This window comes from Euphorbia lathyris, chromosome 1 (genome assembly GCF_963576675.1).
Source record: "Euphorbia lathyris chromosome 1, ddEupLath1.1, whole genome shotgun sequence".
Taxonomy (NCBI): Eukaryota; Viridiplantae; Streptophyta; class Magnoliopsida; order Malpighiales; family Euphorbiaceae; genus Euphorbia; species Euphorbia lathyris.
Window position 1 is genome coordinate 60,313,372 of NC_088910.1, and position 22,842 is coordinate 60,336,213.

Here is a 22,842-nt window from a genome sequence, read left to right on the forward strand (position 1 = left end):
CTTGTCCAAATGTTGCAACTGCCCCCTCCAACTTTCAATTGTAACAACTTACCCCTCAAACTTGTCCAATTGTAAAACATAACCCCTCAAACTTGTTCAATTGTAAAACAGAACCCCAAATTGCTGACACGGACTGCAATTGAAGAAACACGTGAAATACAAAAGCTGCAAACGCTCGTGGAATGTGATAATCAGATCTTTAGACCCAAAAAAATCAGTATTTAAGTAACCAAATCCTCAATTCTTCAACTTATTATTCTTCTTTTTGTTATTGATATTCGTTTTTTAGTGATTTCAAAGTTTTGAGATATTATGCGGGTGAAAATGTGTTTATGTGGAGAAATAGCTTCATTGAAGATTTCATAGCGTGATACGAATTCGGAGAAACATATTTACGGTTGCTTCAAGTACGGAGTAAAAAAAAATCTCAATTTGAGGTTATGTTTTACAATTGGACAAGTTTGAGGGGTTATATTTTATAATTGGACAAGTTTGAGGAGTAAGTTGTTACAATTGAAAGTTGAGGGGGGCAGTTGCAACATTTGAACAAGTTCAAGGAGTTATTTGTGTATTAGGCCTTATATTTATATTACCATCTAATTTTAGGTGCAAGCTATGGTTTGTATTTTTTATTTTTTTTTACTTCATTTTGTGTTATATAATTATAACTAGTTTTTGACCCGTGATGCACGGATTCATCTTAATATATAAATATTAATAAAAATATAATTAATAATTACAATTAATGATATAAAAAAGGAGGGAGTGACACCTCAGCTCCATCGTTACTGTTTTATATTATATATAGATATGCAAAGAAATAAAGAGATTTTAGGGACTAATTTAAATTAGGGTAATGATATATACAGCCCTTAGGGCTGTATATTAGCATTTAATAGGGTAGTATATTTATATTTATTAGTGTATTATTTACATTTATTATTACATTGAAATTTTAAATACAACAAAACCTATTAATGTAAATATTGGAAGTATACAATTGTATTTAATTTATTCAAAAGTTCAATACAATAATATATACAAATATTAGAAATACACATAAATATACTACCCTATTAAATGATAATATACAGCCCTAAGGGCTGTATATATCATTACCCTTTAAATTATGTAGAACTTTTAGATATAGATATACAGAGAATTAGAGAGATTTTAGAGATTAATTTAAATTCTGTAGAACTTTTAGATATAGTACGGATAAAATAATCTTTTTATAAATAAATATAATAATATAACTAAAGTTAATATATTATATTTTTTATTATATTTTTTATTAGTAAAAAAGGAGAAAGTGACACCTCAGCTCCATCGTTACTGTTTTATATTATATATATAATATAAATATCCAGAGAATTAGAGGGATTTTAGGGATTAATTTAAATTATGCAGAACTTTTAGATATAGATATACAAAAAATTAGATAGATTTTAGGGATTAATTTAAATTATGTAGAACTTTTAGATATAGATATGCAGAGAATTAGAGAGATTTTAGGGATTAATTTAAATTCTGTAGAACTCTTAGATATAGTACAGATAAAATAATCTTTTTATAAATAAATATAATAATATAACTCAAGTTAATATATTATATTTTATATTATATTTTTTATCAGTAAAAAAGGAGGGAGTGACACCTCAGCTCCATCGTTATTGTTTTATATTATATATAGATATGCAGAGAATTAGAGAGATTTTAGGGACTAATTTAAATTATGTAGAACTTTTAGATATAGATATGCAGAGAATTAGAGAGATTTTAGGGATTAATTTAAATTATGTAGAACGTTTAGATATAGATATGCAGAGAATTAGAGAGATTTTAGAGATTAATTTAAATTCTGTAGAACTCTTAGATATAGTACGGATAAAATAATCTTTTTATAAATAAATATAATAATATAACTAAAGTTAATATATTATATTTTTTATCAGTAAAAAAGGAGGAAGTGACACCTCAGCTCCGTCGTCACTGTTTTATATTATATATAGATATACAGAGAATTGGAGAGATTTTAGGGACTAATTTAAATTATGTAGAACTTTTAGATATAGATATGCAGAGAATTAGAGATATTTTAGGGATTAATTTAAATTATGTATAACTTTTAGATATAGATATGCTGAGAACTAGAGAGATTTTAGGGATTAATTTAAATTATGTAGAACTCTTAGATATAGTACGGATAAAATAATCTTTTTATAAATAAATATAATAATATAATTAAAGTTAATATATTATATTTTTTATTATATTTTTTATCAGTAAAAAATGAGGAAGTGACACCTCGGCTCCATCGTTACTGTTTTATATTATATATATAGATATGCAAAGAATTAAAGGGATTTTAGGGATTAATTTAAATTATGTAAAACTTTTAGATATAGATATGCAGAGACTTGGAGAGATTTTAGGGATTAATTTAAATTATGTAGAACTTTTAGATATAGATATGCAGAGAATTAGAGAGATCTTAGGGATTAATTTAAATTCTGTAGATCTCTTAGATATAGTACGGATAAAATAATCTTTTTATAAATAAATATAATAATATAACTAAAGTTAATATATTATATTTTATATTATATTTTTTATCAGTAAAAAAAAGGAAGTGACACCTCAGCTCCATCGTTACTGTTTTATATTATATATAGATATGCAGAGAATTAGAGAGATTTTAGGGACTAATTTAAATTATGTAGAACTTTTAGATATAAGTATGCAGAGAATTAAAGAGATTTTAGGGATTAATTTAAATTCTGTAGAACTCTTAGATATAGTACGGATAAAATAATCTTTTTATAAATCAATATAATAATATAACTAAAGTTAATATATTATATTTTTTATCAGTAAAAAAGGAGGAAGTGACACCTCAACTCCATTGTTACTGTTTTATATTATATAGATATGCAGAGAATTGGAGAGATTTTAGGGACTAATTTAAATTATGTAGAACTTTTAGATATAAATATACAGAGAATTAGAGATATTTTAGGGATTAATTTAAATTATGTATAACTTTTAGATATAGTACAGATAAAATAATCTTTTTATAAATAAATATAATAATATAACTCAAGTTAATATATTATATTTTATATTATATTTTTTATCAGTAAAAAAGGAGAGAGTGACACCTCAGCTCCATCGTTAGTGTTTTTTATTATATATAGATATGCAGAGAATTAGAGAGATTTTAGGGACTAATTTAAATTATATAGAACTTTTAGATATAGATATGCAGAGAATTAGAGAGATTTTAGGGATTAATTTAAATTATGTAGAACGTTTAGATATAGATATGCAGAGAATTAGAGAGATTTTAGAGATTAATTTAAATTCTATAGAACTCTTAGATATAGTACGGATAAAATAATCTTTTTATAAATAAATATAATAATATAATTAAAGTTAATATATTATATTTTTTATAATATTTTTTATTAGTAAAAAAGGAGAAAGTGACACTTCAGTTCCGTCGTTACTGTTTTATATTATATATAGATTATGTTAGACATAATGATACGAGATCGTAAGTTTATTTCATGTGAGATCATATCAGCTTTTAAAGTTATGATTCATAAGTAGCGTGAGTGAACATTAAATTATGACATGAGACACGCATTCCCACATGTCTTATCACCACCATATCGCCTACCGGTCTTTACAACTACCACTCAACTCTCGTGATCATTAAAACGACGTCGCTTCCAGTGTTCTTCCTTCCTGTTACCGCTCTTCTTCAACTTGAATAAGCTTATTTCATCACTTATGCTTCTCAACGACTGTACATGCTTCCCGTTATGCTCCATTCCTTTCCAATTCTTTGATTTTATATTTTTCATTGTGTATGCAATTTTCAAGTATGGCGGCAAAAGTTGGATCTCTGAGGTATAATTTCGCAGAGAAGAGCAAGGAAAGGCTGCTTTCCAAAAAAGGCTACTCTGACTTTGGCCTTAACAGCTCTGATAGTGGTGGTGAAGCCCAAGATGGAGTCGTCAAGTGCGGATGTTTTTCATCACTTTCTAATACGATTATTCACTTCAGGAATAGCGTACATGATGCTTTTGTTGAGTTGTATGATATGGGTTGCTACGATCCTAGAAAATTCTTATTCGCTGTTAAAATGGGGCTATCTCTTGCTCTTGTTTCTCTTGTCATTTTTCTCAAAGAGCCACTTCATAATGTTACTCAGTACTCCATCTGGGCTATTCTCACTGTCGTTGTCGTTTTTGAATTCAGTGTAGGTATGTTAATCACTACTCTTGTTTTAATATAACTAATTTATGCTTCTTTTTATTGATTTGGTTCATCTTTTTGTAGGGGCTACGCTTTGCAAAGGATTTAATCGTGCTTTGGGGACATTTACTGCTGGTGGGCTTGCTCTTGGCATTGCAGAGCTATCCTTGTACGCTGGAGTTTTCAAAGAAGTTTTTGTCATAATTAGTATTTTTGTTGCAGGTTAGAGTTAGAGTTGGACAACAACGTTTAATTGCTTTGGAATTGGATTAATTTCTCAATTCAAATTGTAGATACTAATATGGTTGTTATGGTAATCAGGATTTTGTGCAAGTTACATCAAGCTGTATCCCACAATGAAGTCTTATGAATACGGATTTAGGGTATTCTTGTTGACATACTGTATAGTAATGGTGTCTGGGAGCTCAACAACATTTGTTCAAACAGCTTTTTATAGATTGTTGCTTATTGCAATAGGTGCTGGAATAGGCCTAGTTGTAAATATTTGTCTGTTCCCAATATGGGCTGGGGAGGATCTGCACAAATTAGTTGTCAAAAATTTCAATGGCGTTGCTTCTTCCCTAGAAGGTTAGACACACCTGATCCTTGATCCTTCTTTTATTAGGCTAGGCTAGATGGAATCTAAGTTGACACTAGTTTGTTTCTTCCAATTTTCATATAGGTTGTGTCAACAGATACCTGCAATGCTATGAATATGAAAGAATCCCTTCGAAAATCCTGACATACCAAGCTTCTGATGATCCACTTTATAGTGGGTATAGATCAGCTGTACAATCTACTAGCCAAGAGGAATCTCTGGTATGTTTTTATACCAAAAATCATGCCTTCTGTCAAGAAACCATACGAGGATAACGAAATGCGGTTTTATTTTCAAGTTATGTCTTGTTGTTTCTGCAGTTAGACTTTGCAATATGGGAGCCTCCTCACGGTCAATACAAATCGTTCAGTTATCCTTGGAAAAACTATGTGAAATTAAGTGGAGCACTGAGGCATTGTGCATTCATGGTCATGGCGTTGCACGGATGCATCCTTGCAGAAATTCAGGTTACAATTCGTATGATATAGGCATATATAGCAGAACTTTTTCTTCTGTTAGGGTGATGGGGCTTTTATGTGATTCTCATGGTCTAACTTCCTTTCACATTGACACTTTGGGAACATTAATTTAAGGGAAATTAAAGCTAAATCAAGTCATGGGGTCGACCTTGTCTTAAATGTGGAAAATTTGTTCTCTTTGGTAGATGGATCCAATTGATCGGTTCAATGTTGACTTAGGGGCTCTTCTTCCAATAATGGTCTGCTGCTTATACTTGTCTGAAATGTGTAAAAATGAGAGTGAAATTGTGGCTCATCCTTTCACTCATATAGTGATTACTATAGATCAATAGAATAATCAGAACAAGTTACGGTTGTTATGGAACCGATTGAACTAAAAGCTCGAACTTATAGTTAAGGTCCAATCATATGTCTTATATTAATCTCCGACACACCTCCACACGCAAATGCCCATTGGGCTTGGGCGTGCACAACACAGGTCCATCCCGCCATGTGTTTTTAACACCACAAATTAATGAGGTTGCCGGGACTCGAACCCTCGACCGTACTCGAACCCTCGACCATTTGGTCGACGAGGCTCTGATACCATGTCAAGGAACCGATTGAACCAAGCTCGAGCTGATAGATGGGGCTGCCAGGAATCGAACCCAGGACCACTTGGTCACACTGGCTCTGATACCATGTCATGGAACCGATTGAACTAAAAGCTCGAACTGATAGTTAAGGCCCAATCATAGATCTTATATTAATCTCCGACACACCCCACACGCAAATGCCCCTTGGACTTGCAGCGTGCACAACACAGGCCCATCCCGCCATGTGTTTTTAACTCCACACAATAATGAGGTTGCCGGGACTCGAACCCTCGACCGTTTGGTCCTCGAGGCTCTGATACCATGTTATGGAACCGATTGAACTAAAAGCTTGAACTTATAGTTAAGGTCCAATCATATATCTTATATTAATCTCCGACAACGGTTGCCGCTGTATTTGTTGTTACGTTTGGAACTGAATGTAGTTTTGAATCAAGAAACAGCATAAGGTTGCAGTTAAGAAACAGAATATGGAGAAATTGTTGTATTGTTTTTATAAGAGCACATACCTCAACTGCTATATGCAATCTTCTGTCTAGTATACATGATTCGTCTTGTTAAAGACTTTGGTATGAATTGCACATTTCAAGCTCATAACTTTAGTCATTTGAAGTCTATTTTCTTATCATAATTGTAGGCACCAGCAGAAAAGAGGCAAGTATTTCGCAATGAGTTGCAGAAAGTTGGCAATGTCGGGGCTAAATTACTAAGGGAACTTGGGAGCAAAGTAGAAAAGATGGAGAAGTTAATGGCAGGAGACATTCTGGTAGAAGTGCACGAAGCAGCAGAAGAGTTGCAGATGAAAATAGATGAAAAATCCTACCTCCTTGTTAACTCAGAAAGCTGGGCAGCTGAGAGATTAACCAAAGAATTTGAAGATACAATAAATGAAGTGAAGGACAATGAAAGTAAACTGATAAACTCTATTAGCGAAACGTGGGATGATGGGAACATAAACATAAGCATGAATCGTTCAGCACAAGAATGGATATCTACAGAGGGTATAGCTAAGCCATCATGGCCACAACTGCCATTCATCGGTCCGGGTCCTGTGCTTACTCATCAGGAATCAAGAGTATATGAGAGTGCAAGCTCTTTAACATTGGCAACATTTGCATCATTGTTGATAGAGTTCGTAGCCAGACTTCAAAACCTTGTTGATGAATTTGAACAACTTAGTGAGAAAGCAAATTTTGGGGATCCCAATCTCATTGGTCCATCACCAATTGAAAGAATCAATGTTGGATTTTGGACAAGGATAAAAAGATGGTTTCACTTTAACAAGTAAAATTGTGGATAGATCATAATTTTATTTATGGAATTTTGACTGAGTCTTGTATCATATACTAATTTCTGTTTGACTTCAAACTTATGTAGATGCTTCAGAATATTCTAACTGTCTAGAGGGGTTTTGGTTTCTCTTTAGCTCCTCGTTCGATATTGCTTTTACTTAATTTTTTTTAAAAAAAAATATTATAATTCCCATTATTTAATTTTTAAATATATATGTATATATATTCCATTGTACAAACGAAAAAAAAGATGGAAAAAAAGTGAAAACAGAAAAAACGCGAAAATGATAAAAATATAAAAAAAAAAATGTGAAAACGGGAAAAATGGGAAATCATGAAACGGAAAAAGAATTGATTCAGATTATCACCTTAAGGCCCAAGAGGCCCACCAACGTCGGAGAAGCAGAGGGCCCCCCAGGTCCAAGTTTGTCCGATATAAATAGACCATTAAAGGAAGAAGCACGGATCGGGTAACTCATAACCTCTCTACTTCACTCACACTAGATTAAAAAGCTCTCTAAGAATAACTAACTGTCTTAATCTTCGGAGTATCCGCAGGGACCGATCCCCGCGCAGGGCCGATCCACGAAAAGGCAAGACCTCCCCGACGGAGCCCCGGATCACTATTCCGCATTCCCAGATTATTTGGTGCGGTGAAGGTGGAATACAAGTGACTTCGGAGCTTCAAACAAAATGCAGACCCCTACTGAATCTGCCCCGACTACAGTACCCGAAATGGGAGCAACTAGCTCCATGACGCACGCCGAGCGTTCCACTCCGAACGTTCCAATTTCCCCCAGAAACCTAGGGCCACTAATGGAGGAAGTGAGCCCTGAAGAAGAAGAGACCTACAACACTACTCAACTCCTTAGTGCAATCCAAGGTTTTCAGACAACCCAGGCGATTCATACGGCGGCTCAGATGAAGATCATAGACCAATAAAGGAGCTTGCAGGAGGAGAACGCCAAAATCTGGCAATACCTGAAAGAGGCAGCAGAAATGCAAAGAGAAGGGACGTTGCCAGGGGAGCCCGCGGGGCCAGTGGTCATCGCAGGAAGAGGAGCCGGGGCCGTTACGGCCAGTGAGGGCGGAGCGCGGCGTGAGGAGACCGTGGCCGCGAATAGCGAAGACTTGTTGGAACTAAAAATCCAGCGTATTCTAGACAAAATGGCCCTCGGAGGCGTCATGGGAGGAAGCATCACCTCCAGCAAAACGCCACTAGTGCAGAGGATCATCGAGACAAGGTTCCCACGGGATTGGAAAGCTCCTTGATTATCACAGTATTCAGGGACTGAGGACCCGAACGACCATGTGGCATCATTCATGAGCACCATCAACTTATACTCGAAGGACGAGGACATCATGTGCAAGGTCTTTCCGACCACCCTCTCGTCTAGTGCGCAGGAGTGGTATCGAGGACTTGCTCCAGAATCAATCGACTCTTTTGATCTCCTAAAAGATCTTTTCCTCTCCCGGTTTGCCGCAGCAGTGAAGGTTAGGAAGATCAGTTCAGACCTCAATGGGCTCAAGCAGCGAGCAACTGAGCCTCTGCGCAACTTCCTCTCAAGGTTTCACTATATGGCCTCACAAGTTAAGGGCCTCAACCTGGAGGTGGCTCATGACGCTCTGGCAAAAGGGACCTCATGCGAGCCTCTTAAGCAGAAATGTTTCCGAAAAATGCCAAGATCTTTCGAAGAGCTCATGACCATGGCGCAAACCTTTGTCAGATACGATGACTGTGACCGGCCCGCTGGTTACGAGGAGTCAGAAAGGGACAAGGCCAGAGGAGACACGCACAAGCAGGAGAAAGGCCGGCCGATCCCAGAGGTACGTGAGGAAGCTCGAGCCCGCAAGGAGGCCCCAATGCCTTTTCCGGCTCGGACCGAGCGGGCAAACTTGGAGGAGATCGATCCCGTGGCAAGGAGGTACATTATGCTACTCAGAGCCAACCTCGCCGATTCACACAGCAAATTCCGGCCGCCGATAAGAACAAGACTCGTGCAGAAAAAGAGTACTGCAAGTATCACAAATCCTCCGGCCATTCCACGGAGAACTGCTATCAGCTGCAAAGAGAGATCGAGCGGATCACGAAGCAAGGCGCGCCACCGAAGGCGACCAGGCAAAGGGAGCAGAGCCCGAAGCGGCGGGAAGCAGGTCGACCAGAGGAGCCAAAACGGCCGAGGTACCATGGGGAGATACACGTTATAAGGGAGGGGGTATCAGCGTTCTTCGCACCACCGGAGAGCTCCCGTAAGAGGAAGGCAATCGGGCAGACCCTGACGGTACAGCCACCCCTCCGGACCAGCCATTCGGAGGCTCTTGTTGTGACTATCAACATCGCCGGCTTCAAAACGCACCGGGTACTGGTAGACACGGGAAGTTCGGTGAACCTGCTCACCTGGACGGCACTCCGCGCGATGAAGAATACTCACACTGCCCTCAGAGCCGGAACTTTCCCTCTGGTCGGCCTGTCGGAGATCGAAGTCCCGATCAAGGGAGTTATCACATTGCCTACTATTTTTGCCGAAGGAGTCGAGGAAACCGAGGAGACTGCAGAGTGGGTGGTGGTCGATATCCCACTGGCCTACAACGCCATCATCGGAAGGCCCCTGCTGGCTGCCCTGAGAGCCACGATTGATATCTCCAGTTTGTGCTTGACCTTGCCAATTCAGCACGGAAGGATCGCCATCCAAGGAGATCGCATGTTGGCCAAAAGATTGCAGTGGGAGGCAACTCAGCCCCGGACAACGCTCTACCTGGAGGACGGTCTGATGGACGTGAGAGGGTACAATCCCGTGCCTATCGAGCCGGTCGACGACTGTGTCCTCGGGGATAACCAGACTGTAAAGATCGGGACCAGGCTCGCGTCCCCTTTGGCCAACGAAATCAAAGCTGTCATGTCAGAGCACTCAGATGTGTTCGCTTGGTGCACCGAGGACATCATAGGGGTCTCACCTGATCAAGCAGTACACAAGCTAAGCATCGACCCCTCCGTCGAACCCTTAAAACAGAAGATGCGAGTCATGGCAAAGGACAAGCAGGTCGCAGTAAAGGCATAGATTGACAAACTCCTAGCTGTAAAGTTTATTCGTGAGGTTAACTATCCGGACTGGCTTTCTAACGTTGTACTTGTAAAGAAAGCCAGCGGAAAGTACCGCATGTGTGTAGATTTTACGAATGTTAATAAAGCTTGCCCCAAGGATTCTTACCCGCTACCTAATATAGATCAGCTCCTTGATCAAACTGTTGGTCGCAAGATTTTGTCTCAGTTCGATGCTATCGCAGGGTTCCAACAGATCCCTCTAGACCCAGCCGACGCTGAAAAAACCTCCTTCATCATGCATGAAGGCACGTATTGCTACAATGTCATGCCTTTTGGGTTAAAGAATGCGGGAGCCACGTACCAGCGATTGGTAGATAAGATGTTCGCACATCTCATTGGCAAGACAGTACAAGTGTATATCGATGACATGGTGGTCCTCAGCACCGAGGAAGGCGACCATCCGCGAGATTTGGCGGAGGTGTTTAAGATTTTTAGAGCCTATAACCTTAAACTAAACCCGGAGAAATGTTTCTTCGGAATTCGCAGCGGTAAGTTCCTGGGTTGCGTGGTGTCAGAAAAGGGCCTCGAGCCTAACCCCACGAAGATCGAGGCAGTTTTGGCAATGGAGCCACCGCGTGACCTGCAAGGGGTTCAAAGACTCAACGGAAGGATCATCGCTTTGGGGCGTTTCATCTCTTGCTCGGCACAGCGGTGTTTGCCCTTTTACAAAGCAATCAAAAAGGAGCATCCCTTTAAGTGGTCTGCGGACTGCCAGGCTGCGTTCAACGACATCAAAAGTTTCCTTGCCACTCCCCCGCTGCTGTCGGTGCCAGTACTAGAGCGGGATATTCACCTATACTTCACCATCGCCGATGAAACAGTAGGAGTCGTTTTAACTCAGGAAGAGGGGACGGAGCTTTACCCAATCTACTTTCTGAGCGAAGTGTTGAAGGGAGCCGAGGTCCGATACTCCGAAGTCGAAAAGGCTCTGTTCGCTATAACTCAAGCGTCAGAGCGTTTGAGACCGTACTTCCAAGCACACCCGGTTGTGGTCAGAACCAATTACCCGCTGAAAAAGGCTGTCCAAAAACCAGAGGTCTCCGGACGAATCACCAACTGGTCCGTTCGGCTATGCCAGTTTGACGTACGGTTTGAGCCCCGCACGACGATCAAAGCTCAGGTACTATCCGACTTCATCGTCGAATTCACCAGCTCATCTACCGCCAACCCCAAGACAACAACGGCTCGCACCAGCGACATTTGGACTATGAGCATAGATGGGTCCTGCACTCCAGGACGGGCAGGCGCTGGCATAGCCATTCAAGGACCCAACAATCTTCACATGCGGTACGCCGTCCGGCTCAATTTCCCAACCACAAATAATCAGGCAGAGTATGAGGCTTTGATCGCAGCTCTTAGATTGTCGAAAACCATAGTGAATGGACAGCTGACGATATACTCGGACTCAAAGCTCGTCGTTAGCCACGTCAGCGGCACCTACAAGGCGAAAGATCCGACGATGTGCCAATACTTAGCCCTCGCCACATCCTTGATCAACGACCTCAAAACGAAAGGAATAGCCCTCGACCTCATACTGGTACCACGAGAGGAGAACGAGGAAGCGGATGCTATCGCCGCTCTTGCAACGGGCGAACAGACTAATGACCCGAACACTATCATTGAGGTCACCGGGGCCCCGGCCATTCGCGTAGAAAGCTCGCTAAGTATCGATCTGGCAGATGCCGCGGCAGGGGGATGGAGAAGTCCAATTATCAGATATCTTCAGGACAGAACACTCCCCGCAGATCGGATGCAGGCGTCCCTCGTTGTCCGACATTCTTGGCGTTATGCACTGCATGAAGACTTACTTTATCGAAAATCTGCCACGCATCCCTGGTTGCGCTGTATATCTGAGGAGGAGGGTGATCACTGTCTAAAATAAATTCACCAGGGCGTCTGTAGCTGACATCAGGGCGCCCGAACAATTGCAAAGAAGGCCCGGCTCCAGGGGCTCTACTGGCAGACCATGGATTCCGATGCAACACGTCTAGTTCGCAGTTGTCAGGCATGTCAGCTACACGCCAACACTCATCATGCCCCGGCGGCTCCATTCAAGGGCATTATCACACCTTGGCCATTCGCGGTGTGGGGCATTGACCTGCTCGGCCCTTTCCCGATGGCTCTAGCTCAAAAGCGCTTCGTTGTAGTGGCGGTCGATCATTTTACCAAGTGGGTCGAGGCTGAAGCAATTGCCAAGATAACAGCTGATAACGTGATCGGTTTTCTCAAATGAGCAATCATATACCGATTCGGGATCCCTCACTCCTTCATCACGGATAATGGGAGGCAGTTCGACTGCGGTCAGTTCCGCAATTTCTGCGCGGAATAGGGTATCAGAGGACGATACACCTCGGTCGCGCACCCTCAGAGCAACGGCCTCACTGAGGTAAGCAACCGGACGCTCCTGCGAGGAATCAAAACGCGCCTCTCCGACCAAGGCAGGGCGTGGCCCGACCATATTACGGCAATATTGTGGTCATACCACACTACCCCTCACTTGGGAACAGGACGCACTCCTTTTTTCCTCGCTTACGGAGCAGAAGCAATGGCACCATCTAAAATCATCCTTCGCTCCCCCCGACAGACCAGTTTCGAAGAGGTCGACAATAACGCAGAGCTCGCGGAAGCTAGTGACCGACTAGAGGAAGAGCGCCTCAATGCTCTATTGCACATCACGGCCCATAAACAGAACATAGCGCGTTATCACGATAAGAGAGTTCGCCCTCGCACTTTTCAAGTCGGGGACCTTGTGCTCAGAGACGCCGCAGCTGCACAGTCCCCATTGGCTCAGGGCAAGCTCGGCCAATCATGGGAAGGACCATACAAGATCGACACCGTTCTCCAAAATGGAGCTTACAAGATCGCCTCTTTAGACGGTTTGGTCTACGACAATAGCTGGAATATACAGACATTGAAGAAGTATTATCAATAGCTTGTAAGGAAAATCATCAATAAAAGTTTCTCGTTCTTTTCTTTGTGTTTTGTTGAAAAACCTCACATTGACGAGAATCGAAAGCGAACTCCCTGTTTTCGGCCCTCGCACCGCAAAAGCATCTATATGCTATCCAAAGGGCCTATCGAGCATCTCGCTCGCCTACGTAATCGACCAACAATCCCATATTGTTATCGATTGCTCTAAAGCGGGCACAACAATGCGTTTTCCGCTGCAAGAGCATCTATATGCTATCCAAAGGGCTTATCGAGCATCTCGGTCGCCTACGTAATCGACCAACAACCCCATATTGTTATCGATTGCTCTAAAGCGGGCACACCGATGCGTTTTCCGATGCAAGAGCATCTATATGCTATCCAAAGGGCCTATCGAGCATCTCGCTCGCCTACGTAATCGACCAACAATCCTATATTGTTATCGATTGCTCTAAAGCGGGCACAACAACGCGTTTTCCGCTGTAAGAGCATCTATATGCTATCCAAAGGGCCTATCGAGCATCTCGCTCGCCTACGTAATCGACCAACAATCCCATATTGTTATCGATTGCTCTAAAGCGGGCACAACAACGTGTTTTCCGCTGCAAGAGCATCTATATGCTATCCAAAGGGCTTATCGAGCATCTCGGTCGCCTACGTAATCGACCAACAATCCCATATTGTTATCGATTGCTCTAAAGCGGGCACAACGATGCGTTTTCCGCTGCAAGAGCATCTATATGCTATCCAAAGGGCCTATCGAGCATCTCGGTCGCCTACGTAATCGACCAACAATCCCATATTGTTATCGATTGCTCTAAAGCGGGCACAACGATGCGTTTTCCGCTGCAAGAGCATCTCGGTCGCCTACGTAATCGACCAACAATCCCATATTGTTATCGATTGCTCTAAAGCGGGCACAACGATGCGTTTCCCACTGCAAGAGCATCTATATGCTACCCAACGGCCTATCGGGCATCTAGATCTCCTTCGAACTAGCCTAGCAATCGCATATTGTTGTCCATAATTTATGGGCCGACACTGCATTGTGTCCCCCACTGCAAAAGCATCAAAATGCTATCCACTAGGTTAGTCAAGCACCTCTGGTGGTCTCTTAACCGCCAAAACAATCTCGTGTTATAACTACATTATCATGCCTCGTTAACCAGCACTAGACAAACATATTAAACGCTCACTAAGGAAGAAAATTTCAGGGTATACACGAAGAAGCAAAACCACATAGACTTATATTTCATACCCAGCCAAACATTACACAAGTCCATAACAGAAGAAAGGCCTCAACAACGGCCAAAACACGGAAAACTACAGATCAAACACATCGCCATCACTCGAGACTAGCACGGATACCGTCAGGGTTCGGGATGGCATCAGCGTCCATAAGGGCTTGATGCACTGCTCACCAATCGATGCATTCGTCGGTATTGTGCCTGTTCTGCCTATGGTACAAGCATGCTTTCCCCACATGAGTCACTCGGTGTGCCGGATCGGCCCCAGGAATCCCTGTCTCGAGAATTCAAGAAAAACTACACTGCGAGGTTTCACCGGATCGACGAACGTCGCCCTATGGGGACGGCTCGATGAAGCATGGCGCCCTAGACGACGGTTTTCCAGCACAAGAGGAAGGTTCATAACCCGGTCTAGTTCATCGGCTAGCAGCCGCCTAACCCAGGCAAGATGAGGATTTGTCACGGGCACCACCGACTCATAAGGGTTGAGGAACCCGATCCCATCTTGCGACCAGACTTTCTTCTCAGTGGAAGAAAAGGCCCTGATAACAACTTCGCATGAGTCAGTCGCGGATCCAGTATAGGGTGCGGAACTCTCACTCTCCCCGTTTCGACTTCTCTGCGAAAAACTCCGATGCATCCATACAGGAGAAGCATATCGCACCTTCTTGTCCAGCTCGTGATCATCCCTCGGGGGACAATACATGTAGGGATGAGGCATTGCCGATATAGCCTTCTGAACTTCGAGCACCTTAGCAGAATCTACAACATCCCGGAGTGACATCACAGCGAAGCTAGAAGTAAAGAAAAAGGAGCAAATAGAAATTTGAGTGCTTAAAATAGGAGCACCACATGCACAAAAACCACAAGCAGAAATCGACTCCTATTTATAGCAAAGTAGGAAAAGACTTGAAAAACACATCATGCAAGCTCAAATCAAATCAGAATGCAAAGTGATGATCACATTACTGCCACAAGATCCACAAAGATACCAACCGTACAGAAATCATTACACCTTTGAAAAACAAAAACAATAAATAACAGTCTAAAATCACTTCTTCTTGAAACGAGCGCAGAACTCTACGGCTTTCGCTTGGGCCGCTTTATCGTACACATTTGGACAAAATACAACCTCCGGAGGCACGTCATACCCGGCGGAGTGAGCAGCCGCGATCAGCATCATCCTATCCATTTTGATCAGCTTCTCCTCGCGTTGACCTGCAAAAGCGCGCAGCTCGCTGGCCTCCTTCCGAGCAGCTTCAAGCTCTCGCCTCAGTTTCTCGTTCTCCTCGGACAGTGCGTCGGCTTGCCTGGCTCTCTCGTCGATTTTCTCCTTCATTCGATGAGTCCATAGGGTGGCGAACTTGAGCATCACTCTATAAGAGCGGATTTTCTCGGCATCAAGTTTCAATTTTTTTGCCAGCTCTACCCTGCCTCCTGTCTCCACCTTTAGCTTCTCGGCCAGCACGGCAATCTCGCCCTCTCGACGCTCCAACAGTTCTCTGGCGGCAGCGACTTTCCCATTCGCAGTTTCCAGATCTTTCACCGCATTCCGCAGGCCTTGCTCTATATCCCGGAACAGGTTCTCGTCGTTAAGGCACATGTCAAAGATAGTGTTCGCATTTTGAATGGCCTGTGTCAGAACAGCACAACTCAGTGCACAGTGGTTGGAAACAAATTTAGGTGAACAAATCAAGAAAGCTTACCACACCAAGCGCCGATAGGGTCTCCACGCCAAGGTTCATCTTGGACATGCCATCCATTCGGACAACTTCCCTGGGCACCTTAGCTACGCGAGCCATCGCCCGAGCTAGTTCAGATGTCGCCATATTCGAATGGACCGACAAGTCCATAACATACTCACGGAACTTGGCAATCTTCATGTCCATTCTCTTCATCATTTCCGGATGATCGCCTACGCGATCCATCATCCCTGTTCCGAGATCGGAACCACCCTCGGTGCATGCTCGCTTAGAGCTGTCAGTTTCTCCACCAATATCATCTCCAGCACGAACTTGGTCGCTCTCCATCCCAACAACGGCCTTACCCTTATCTTTCTTACGTTTCCGGGTAAGGGGCCTTTGAAGTTGTTTCTCAACCTGCTCCTCTTCCATAGCCATCACCCCAGCAATTTGCTCGGCCTCCTGCTCCTCCATGGGCATCCCTTGCGGAATGTCCCCAGCAACCTCGAGGTCCTCGTGCACCGAGAGCATGCCCCCCATGCTCTGAACCACCTGGTTTGCATCTTCGAGCGAAGAAAACGACGCCAGGGATCCGGAAGCAACAGCAAAAGCTTCCTCCGCAGTGTCGAGGCCAACACCAAATTCATTTGGATCAAAGTCCATGCTGACACGGGGATCTCCGGGACCTGCACGATAAGAAAGAACGGAAAATTTAGACGACATAGATCACATAGTAACAACACATTGAAAGAAATGAACAAAACCTACAACCCCGACCCCTCACCTACAACAGCGACGTTCACAGAAATCGCTTCTAATTCCGCTAACCCTCCGGCTTTGAAATCGTACCCACGTTTCCACTTCTCAAAATCCGCTGCTGTCCATCCGGATATCTGAGCCATTCGCCATTGGTTCCAAATATAGTACCCGGCGGCTAGAAAGTGACGCACAAGCTCGTCGACGTCTTGCTTACGATCTTTATCTGTCGGAAGCCCCTTTAAGTATGACACAAGCTGCTTCTCAAAAGGCAACTTTTCTCGGGTCTTTAGCAAACGGCTGGGATCCATGGGCTCCTCGTTCCACACTACTCGAAAAGGGAAGTCGCCGTCCAGCTTTCGCACCAAAAAGTAACAGTGCCTGTACTCATGAACTTTATCCTTCAACCCGCCAATCACCTTGAACTTTTGGTGCGAGAAGGTAATGTGTTGAGATCAGGGGCCCTTATTCGGCCGAAAGAACTCGCGGAATACCAATCCAGTTGCCCGATATCCAGCCGACCGACATAGCGAGTAGAAGGCCACCATCATCCTCCACCCGTTCGGATGGATCTGACCAGGGCATAAGTCATATTCCTTCAGAACCTCCACAAAAAAGGGAAGTAGGGGCAAACGCATCCCCGATTCAAGCTGCTCCTCATAAACGATAAGCTCGTTCGCGCCACCCGCATGATGAGCACGGATATCTTCCCCAAGCGTGACCAACTCGTAGGGCTTCCCCAATCGATACACCGCAGAAATAGCGGCCAAATCCCCGGCAATAATAATACTATGCGCGTCCTCGACCGAAAAAGATTCCGGCCTTTTTGGCCGCTCCACTCCCTCAAATCGCCGACCTTCAATATTAGTGACCCCCGCAGCACGAGTCCATACCCTCTGGCGCATTTCCTCGTAAATCAAAGCCAGGGGACGCTGTTCGGTAATCAAGCCCTCTGGTACCACCACCACTACCTCAAGAACTCCGGCGGCAACTCCCCCTAGCGGCCGCTCGACACTAGGCGACGCACGCTCTAGGATTTTCTTCCTCTTTATCGCTACAGAAGCACTCTCCTCTCCCGCGTTCGCTCGCCTTTTCCGTTTTACGATCCGAGTTCGCGAAGCGTAAAATCACCCGGTGTGACTGGCGGTAATCTTCTTAGGGCTCCCCGTGAAGAACCCTCTGACATACTCCCCCTCCCAAACAGTTACGACTAATGTCGTAAGGAAGATTGCCGCGTAAAATTAGAGGTACGTCTGACCTCGCAAACGGTTACGACTAGTGTCGTAAGGAAGGTTCAGCAAAACTCCGTCAACTAATATGTCCGCTACCCAGCAAGCGCGACTAGAACGGCAGCACCGACGAAGCGATCGGTAGGAAACAGTGACTTCAAAAGTAGCACGGGACGGTACAAAGACAAAGAGGGAAAAGATTCTGGCAAAGTAAGCCGAAAAAGAGGGTTTACCCCTGCACTTTATAGCCAGCCAAAAACGGAGGCGCCGGCAGAACACGGTGTCCAAGGTGTCTTTTACGGCGCATGCAGAGGCATTTAATGAAGGGGCAATAAATGATGCACTGATATCCACAACGCATGCGCAGTTTCTGAACGGTCTCAAGCGGGGAAATCGGGCACCTTTACGTCCAGCTGTCCACCACTTGTTAAAAGAGGACAAAAACCCTTTCAAGATAATATCTCCTCGCATGAAATACTTGGCTGACTTGGCCGGGGGGGACTACTTGATTCAGATTATCACCTTAAGGCCCAAGAGGCCCACCAACGTCCGAGAAGTAGAGGGCCCCCCAGGCCCAAGTCTGTCCGATATAAATAGACCATTAAAGGAAGAAGCACGGATCGGGTAACTCATAACCTCTCTACTTCACTCACACTAGATTAAAAAGCTCTCTAAGAATAACTAACTGTCTTAATCTTCGGAGTATCCGCAGGGACCGATCCCCGCGCAGGGCCGATCCATGAGAAGGCAAGACCTCCCCGACGGAGCCCTAGATCACTATTCCGTATTCCCAGATTAAGAATTATATAAAAAATATGAATAACGTGAAAAATAATAAAAATAGGGAAAAACTATAAAAATAGGAAAATGTGGAAAACAAAAAAACATGAAAAACGAGAAAACACAAAAACAAACTGAAAATCATGAAAATAGTAAAAATAGTAAAAAAACAAAAAAAACATTAAAACATGAAATATAAAAAAAGATGTGAAAACGGGAAAATGGTAAAAAACGAAGAAAACTAAAAAACGAAAAAACATGAAAAGCGTGAAAAAATAGAAAAGACATGAAAAGTGAATTATTTGTTCGTTATTCTTATTTTCACATTTTATTTTTGCTTTCTCATTTTCACTATTTTTTCGTTTTTCACGTTCTTTTTTTCATTTTTTCTGTTTCTTCGTTATTCACATATTTTTTCTATTTTCATGCTTTAATCGTTTTTCACGTTTTTTCATTTTTTTTATCACTTTTCATGTTTTACGTTTTTTTCGTCTTTTATGTTTTCACATGTTTTAGTTTTTTTTTCTTTTACAATTTTTTTTACCATTTTTCCTGTTTTTTTATTTTTCAAAATTTTTCATTTTCATGTTTTAAATATATAAATTATTTAAAGTTATATATATATATATATATATATATATATATATAGTCAGGCTATAGAGAGGGATTCTCTTACTTCTTATTCTGAGGGAAGAATATAGTTGTTCTAATTACCAAACAATATTAGAATTATTAAACCAATTCAATTAAATTAAAATAATCTCCTTCTCTTATACGATTTACAGTTTACAGTCCTCTCTCTCTCCTTCTTCTCTTAAACCTCGCGGCTCTCTCTCTCCTCCTTCCCTTAAACGGTTCAAAACTTCAGCCATAAATCGGTGAGAAGCATTCCATTACTCAAAATTTATTGTCGATTTCTGCCTTCTATCGATTTTTCATTGTCAATTGCTCATAATTTATTGCCATTTCTGCAAAATTTAAAAGCATGCATTCAATACGAGTCGATTTTAGTTCAATAACTGCCGCATCAGCTGCATCTGCTGTCATAAATTTGATAAAACCAGTACCCCTGGGTCTCCTGCTATGAGCACAGCGTTATGTATTTTAATTAATGAAAGGATGCAGAGATGAATGTAGCAATGTCAAGTAGGCGTACTTGGTAACTTGATGAAGGACTGGGGCAAAGAATTTAACTTCCCCAAATACAGAGAATCTTTGTTTCACTTCCCCATTGTCAACGTTAAATGGAAGATTGTTTATAAAAATTGTTTTCTCTAGATCATCATCTTCTCCCTCGTTCTGTTTTCAATTGCTCATAATTTATTTCTCAAGACTCCCGCCAGAAATCTGTGAGAAGCAATTGCGGATTCATTGCTCTAAATTTACTGCTGGTTCTGCATTTTATTGATTTTTTTATGTTAATTGCTCAAAAAAAAATTATTTCTGAATTTGTGGATTGTAAGCCATTACATTTTCACCCTGATGCATAAACAACTAGGTGCTTCATTTAAAGAATCTTACATGTACGTAGGAATGCTACAAGTATATCCACAAATACATTACTAATCAGGTGAAAAATAACAATCTGACATAGGAAAAGGATAGAGATGATAAAATGCACTAGTAACAAATTTGATAAGCAAGCACATCATGTGATTTTTAGAACATAAAACGAAACGCTGTCTATTTAAAAGTTCATCTAGAAGACAGTATGCTTGTATCTTGAGAACTTGTGCTCTTCTTGATGAGTAAATCTGAGCAATATCAATACAGAGGAATAACAAAAGAAGGAAGAAGATGATTGCCTCTAAAATATTCCCTTTATTTCATCATAATGAACATAGACACGCACACAACAATATAAGGTCGCAGCCACCATAACAGACAAAAAACAAATACCCAATTAACAAAGGACACAGAGAGTAATGGTACTATTTAGAGGCAAATAACAGAAAAACTACAAACTTAATAACAAATAACTAGGATAGTCCTCAATACTCCCCCTCAAGCTGGCGAGGTAGACGAAGGAGAAGCTCCCAGCTTGTGAATATGCTTGAGGTGAGTCTTAACAGGAAGAGCCTTGGTTAGAAGATTTGCAATCTGGTCTGAGGAAGAGACATATGTGGGAATAATATTGCCTGCCTTGACTTGATCACGCATATAGTGACAGTTGATTTCAATGTGCTTCGTGCGCTCATGAAGAACTGGATTAGCAGCAATACATAAGGCGGCTTAATTGTCACAATGTAGAGTTGTAGGCGCCAAGTGTTTGATACCGAGGTCTTTAAGAAGCGCAGATAGCCAGGTTACCTCACATGCTGTCAGTGCCATTGCACGATATTCGGCTTCAGCAGAGGATCGAGCAACAACAGATTGTTTCTTAGCTTTCCAAGAGACCGGTGAGTGACCAAGAAAAATACAGAAACTAGTAGTTGACCTCCTTGTAGTTGGACAACTTGCCCAATCACTATCACAGTAAGCTGTTAATTTAGCTGCAGAAGAGGAAGCCAACAAGATTCCCTGAGAAATAGTTCCAAGTAAGTATCGCACAACACGCTTCGCAGCTTGAAGATGAGTGGTTCGTGGCTGATGTAAAAACTGAGTAAGTAACTGAACAGGGAAGGCAATGTCTGGCCTGGTGATAGTTAAGTAAATCAGTTTGCCAAGCAACCGCTGATAAGAGGTTGGATCGGCTAAAACATCGCCTTTGCCAGCAGAGAGTTTGTGCTGACTGTCCAGTGGCAGCTGCAATGGCTTGCAATGTTGCATACCAAATTCTTTGACAATATCATAGGCATATTTCTTTTGAGAAACAAAAAATCCAGAATTAGATCTGTCAATCTCAAGACCAAGAAAGTACCTCAAGGAACCGAGATCTTTCATATGAAAAACAGTTGAGAGCATGGACTTGAGATGTTCTATAGACTAAAAGGAATTCCCTGCAATAAGCAGATCATCAACATACACAGGGATCACAGTTATAGTTGTTGCAGTTTGAAGGACAAATAAACTATAATCAGATTTAGATTGAAGGTAGCCCAAAGAGACAAGAGTGGTAGATAGCTTGCAAAACCATTGTCTTGGTGCCTGTTTAAGGCCATACAAAGACTTCTTAAGTCTGCATACTTAAGGTGAATTAGCCTTAAGAGATGACTCTGCCCAATCAGTTTGAATTCGACATCCATAGTGGTTATAACCCCGTGGCATTTTCATGTAGACATTTTCATTCAGTTCACCATGTAAAAACGCATTGGTAACATCCATTTGCAAACAAAACCAATCTTCCATAGCTGCAACAGCTAGGATAGTCCTCACAGTTGTCATTTTGGCAACCGGAGCAAATGTCTTTGTGTAATCTTCACCATATTTCTGTCGGCAGCCCAAAATGACAAGTCGGGATTTATATCGTTCTACCGTGCCATCAGGATTATATTTGGTCTTGTATAACCATTTACAACCAATAGCAACTTTCCCATGAGGTAACTCTGTAACTTCCCAAGTATCATTGAGCTCTAAGGCATTGAGCTCAGTGTTCATAGCCTCGACCCAATGTGAATGTTTGACAGCATCTTTAAAGTGAATTGGATCAGAATGAGAGGTAATAGAAGCAAGGAAACAAGTAAAATAGGGATGAACAGTAGCATCTGCCATATGGGAAACATGAGAGGTGGAAAAATCTTTGAGCCAAGAAGGGGCAACATGATGTCTAGTAGATCTGCGCACAGGAAGGGAAGGCATTATTTGAGTGGAAATAGGAGAATTGGGAGCTGCTGGACTAGATAATGATGAAGGAGAGGGAGAGGTAGGTTCTGGTGAAGAACTAGCAGCAGGAGAAGATAACGATGGTGATGTAGGGGACTGAGGACATGAGGATGTTGAAGTGTCATGATCA

At 42.1% G+C, this 22,842-nt stretch overlaps 1 protein-coding gene across 1 annotated transcript; it reads left to right on the plus strand.

Annotated features, from left to right (window-relative positions):
- Positions 1–3,641: 3,641 nt before the first annotated feature.
- LOC136234965 (aluminum-activated malate transporter 4) lies at positions 3,642–7,369 on the plus strand. The gene is made up of 6 exons (XM_066024474.1): positions 3,642–4,271; positions 4,348–4,485; positions 4,585–4,851; positions 4,946–5,082; positions 5,182–5,328; positions 6,571–7,369. The coding sequence occupies exons 1-6, from the start codon at positions 3,875–3,877 to the stop codon at positions 7,219–7,221; spliced, it is 1,737 nt and encodes a 578-aa protein (XP_065880546.1). The 5' UTR covers positions 3,642–3,874; the 3' UTR covers positions 7,222–7,369.
- The last annotated feature ends 15,473 nt before the right edge of the window (positions 7,370–22,842 follow it).

What these genes read in the sequence shown, in the direction of transcription:
- LOC136234965 (XM_066024474.1), top strand. Translation starts at nt 3,875, where the DNA reads ATGCAATTTTCAAGTATGGCGGCAAAAGTTGGATCTCTGAGGTATAAT. An exon ending in CTAGCCAAGAGGAATCTCTG is followed by an intron (nt 5,083 to 5,181) that starts GTATGTTTTTAT and finishes TTGTTTCTGCAG; the next exon opens with TTAGACTTTGCAATATGGGA. An exon ending in GCATCCTTGCAGAAATTCAG is followed by an intron (nt 5,329 to 6,570) that starts GTTACAATTCGT and finishes TCATAATTGTAG; the next exon opens with GCACCAGCAGAAAAGAGGCA.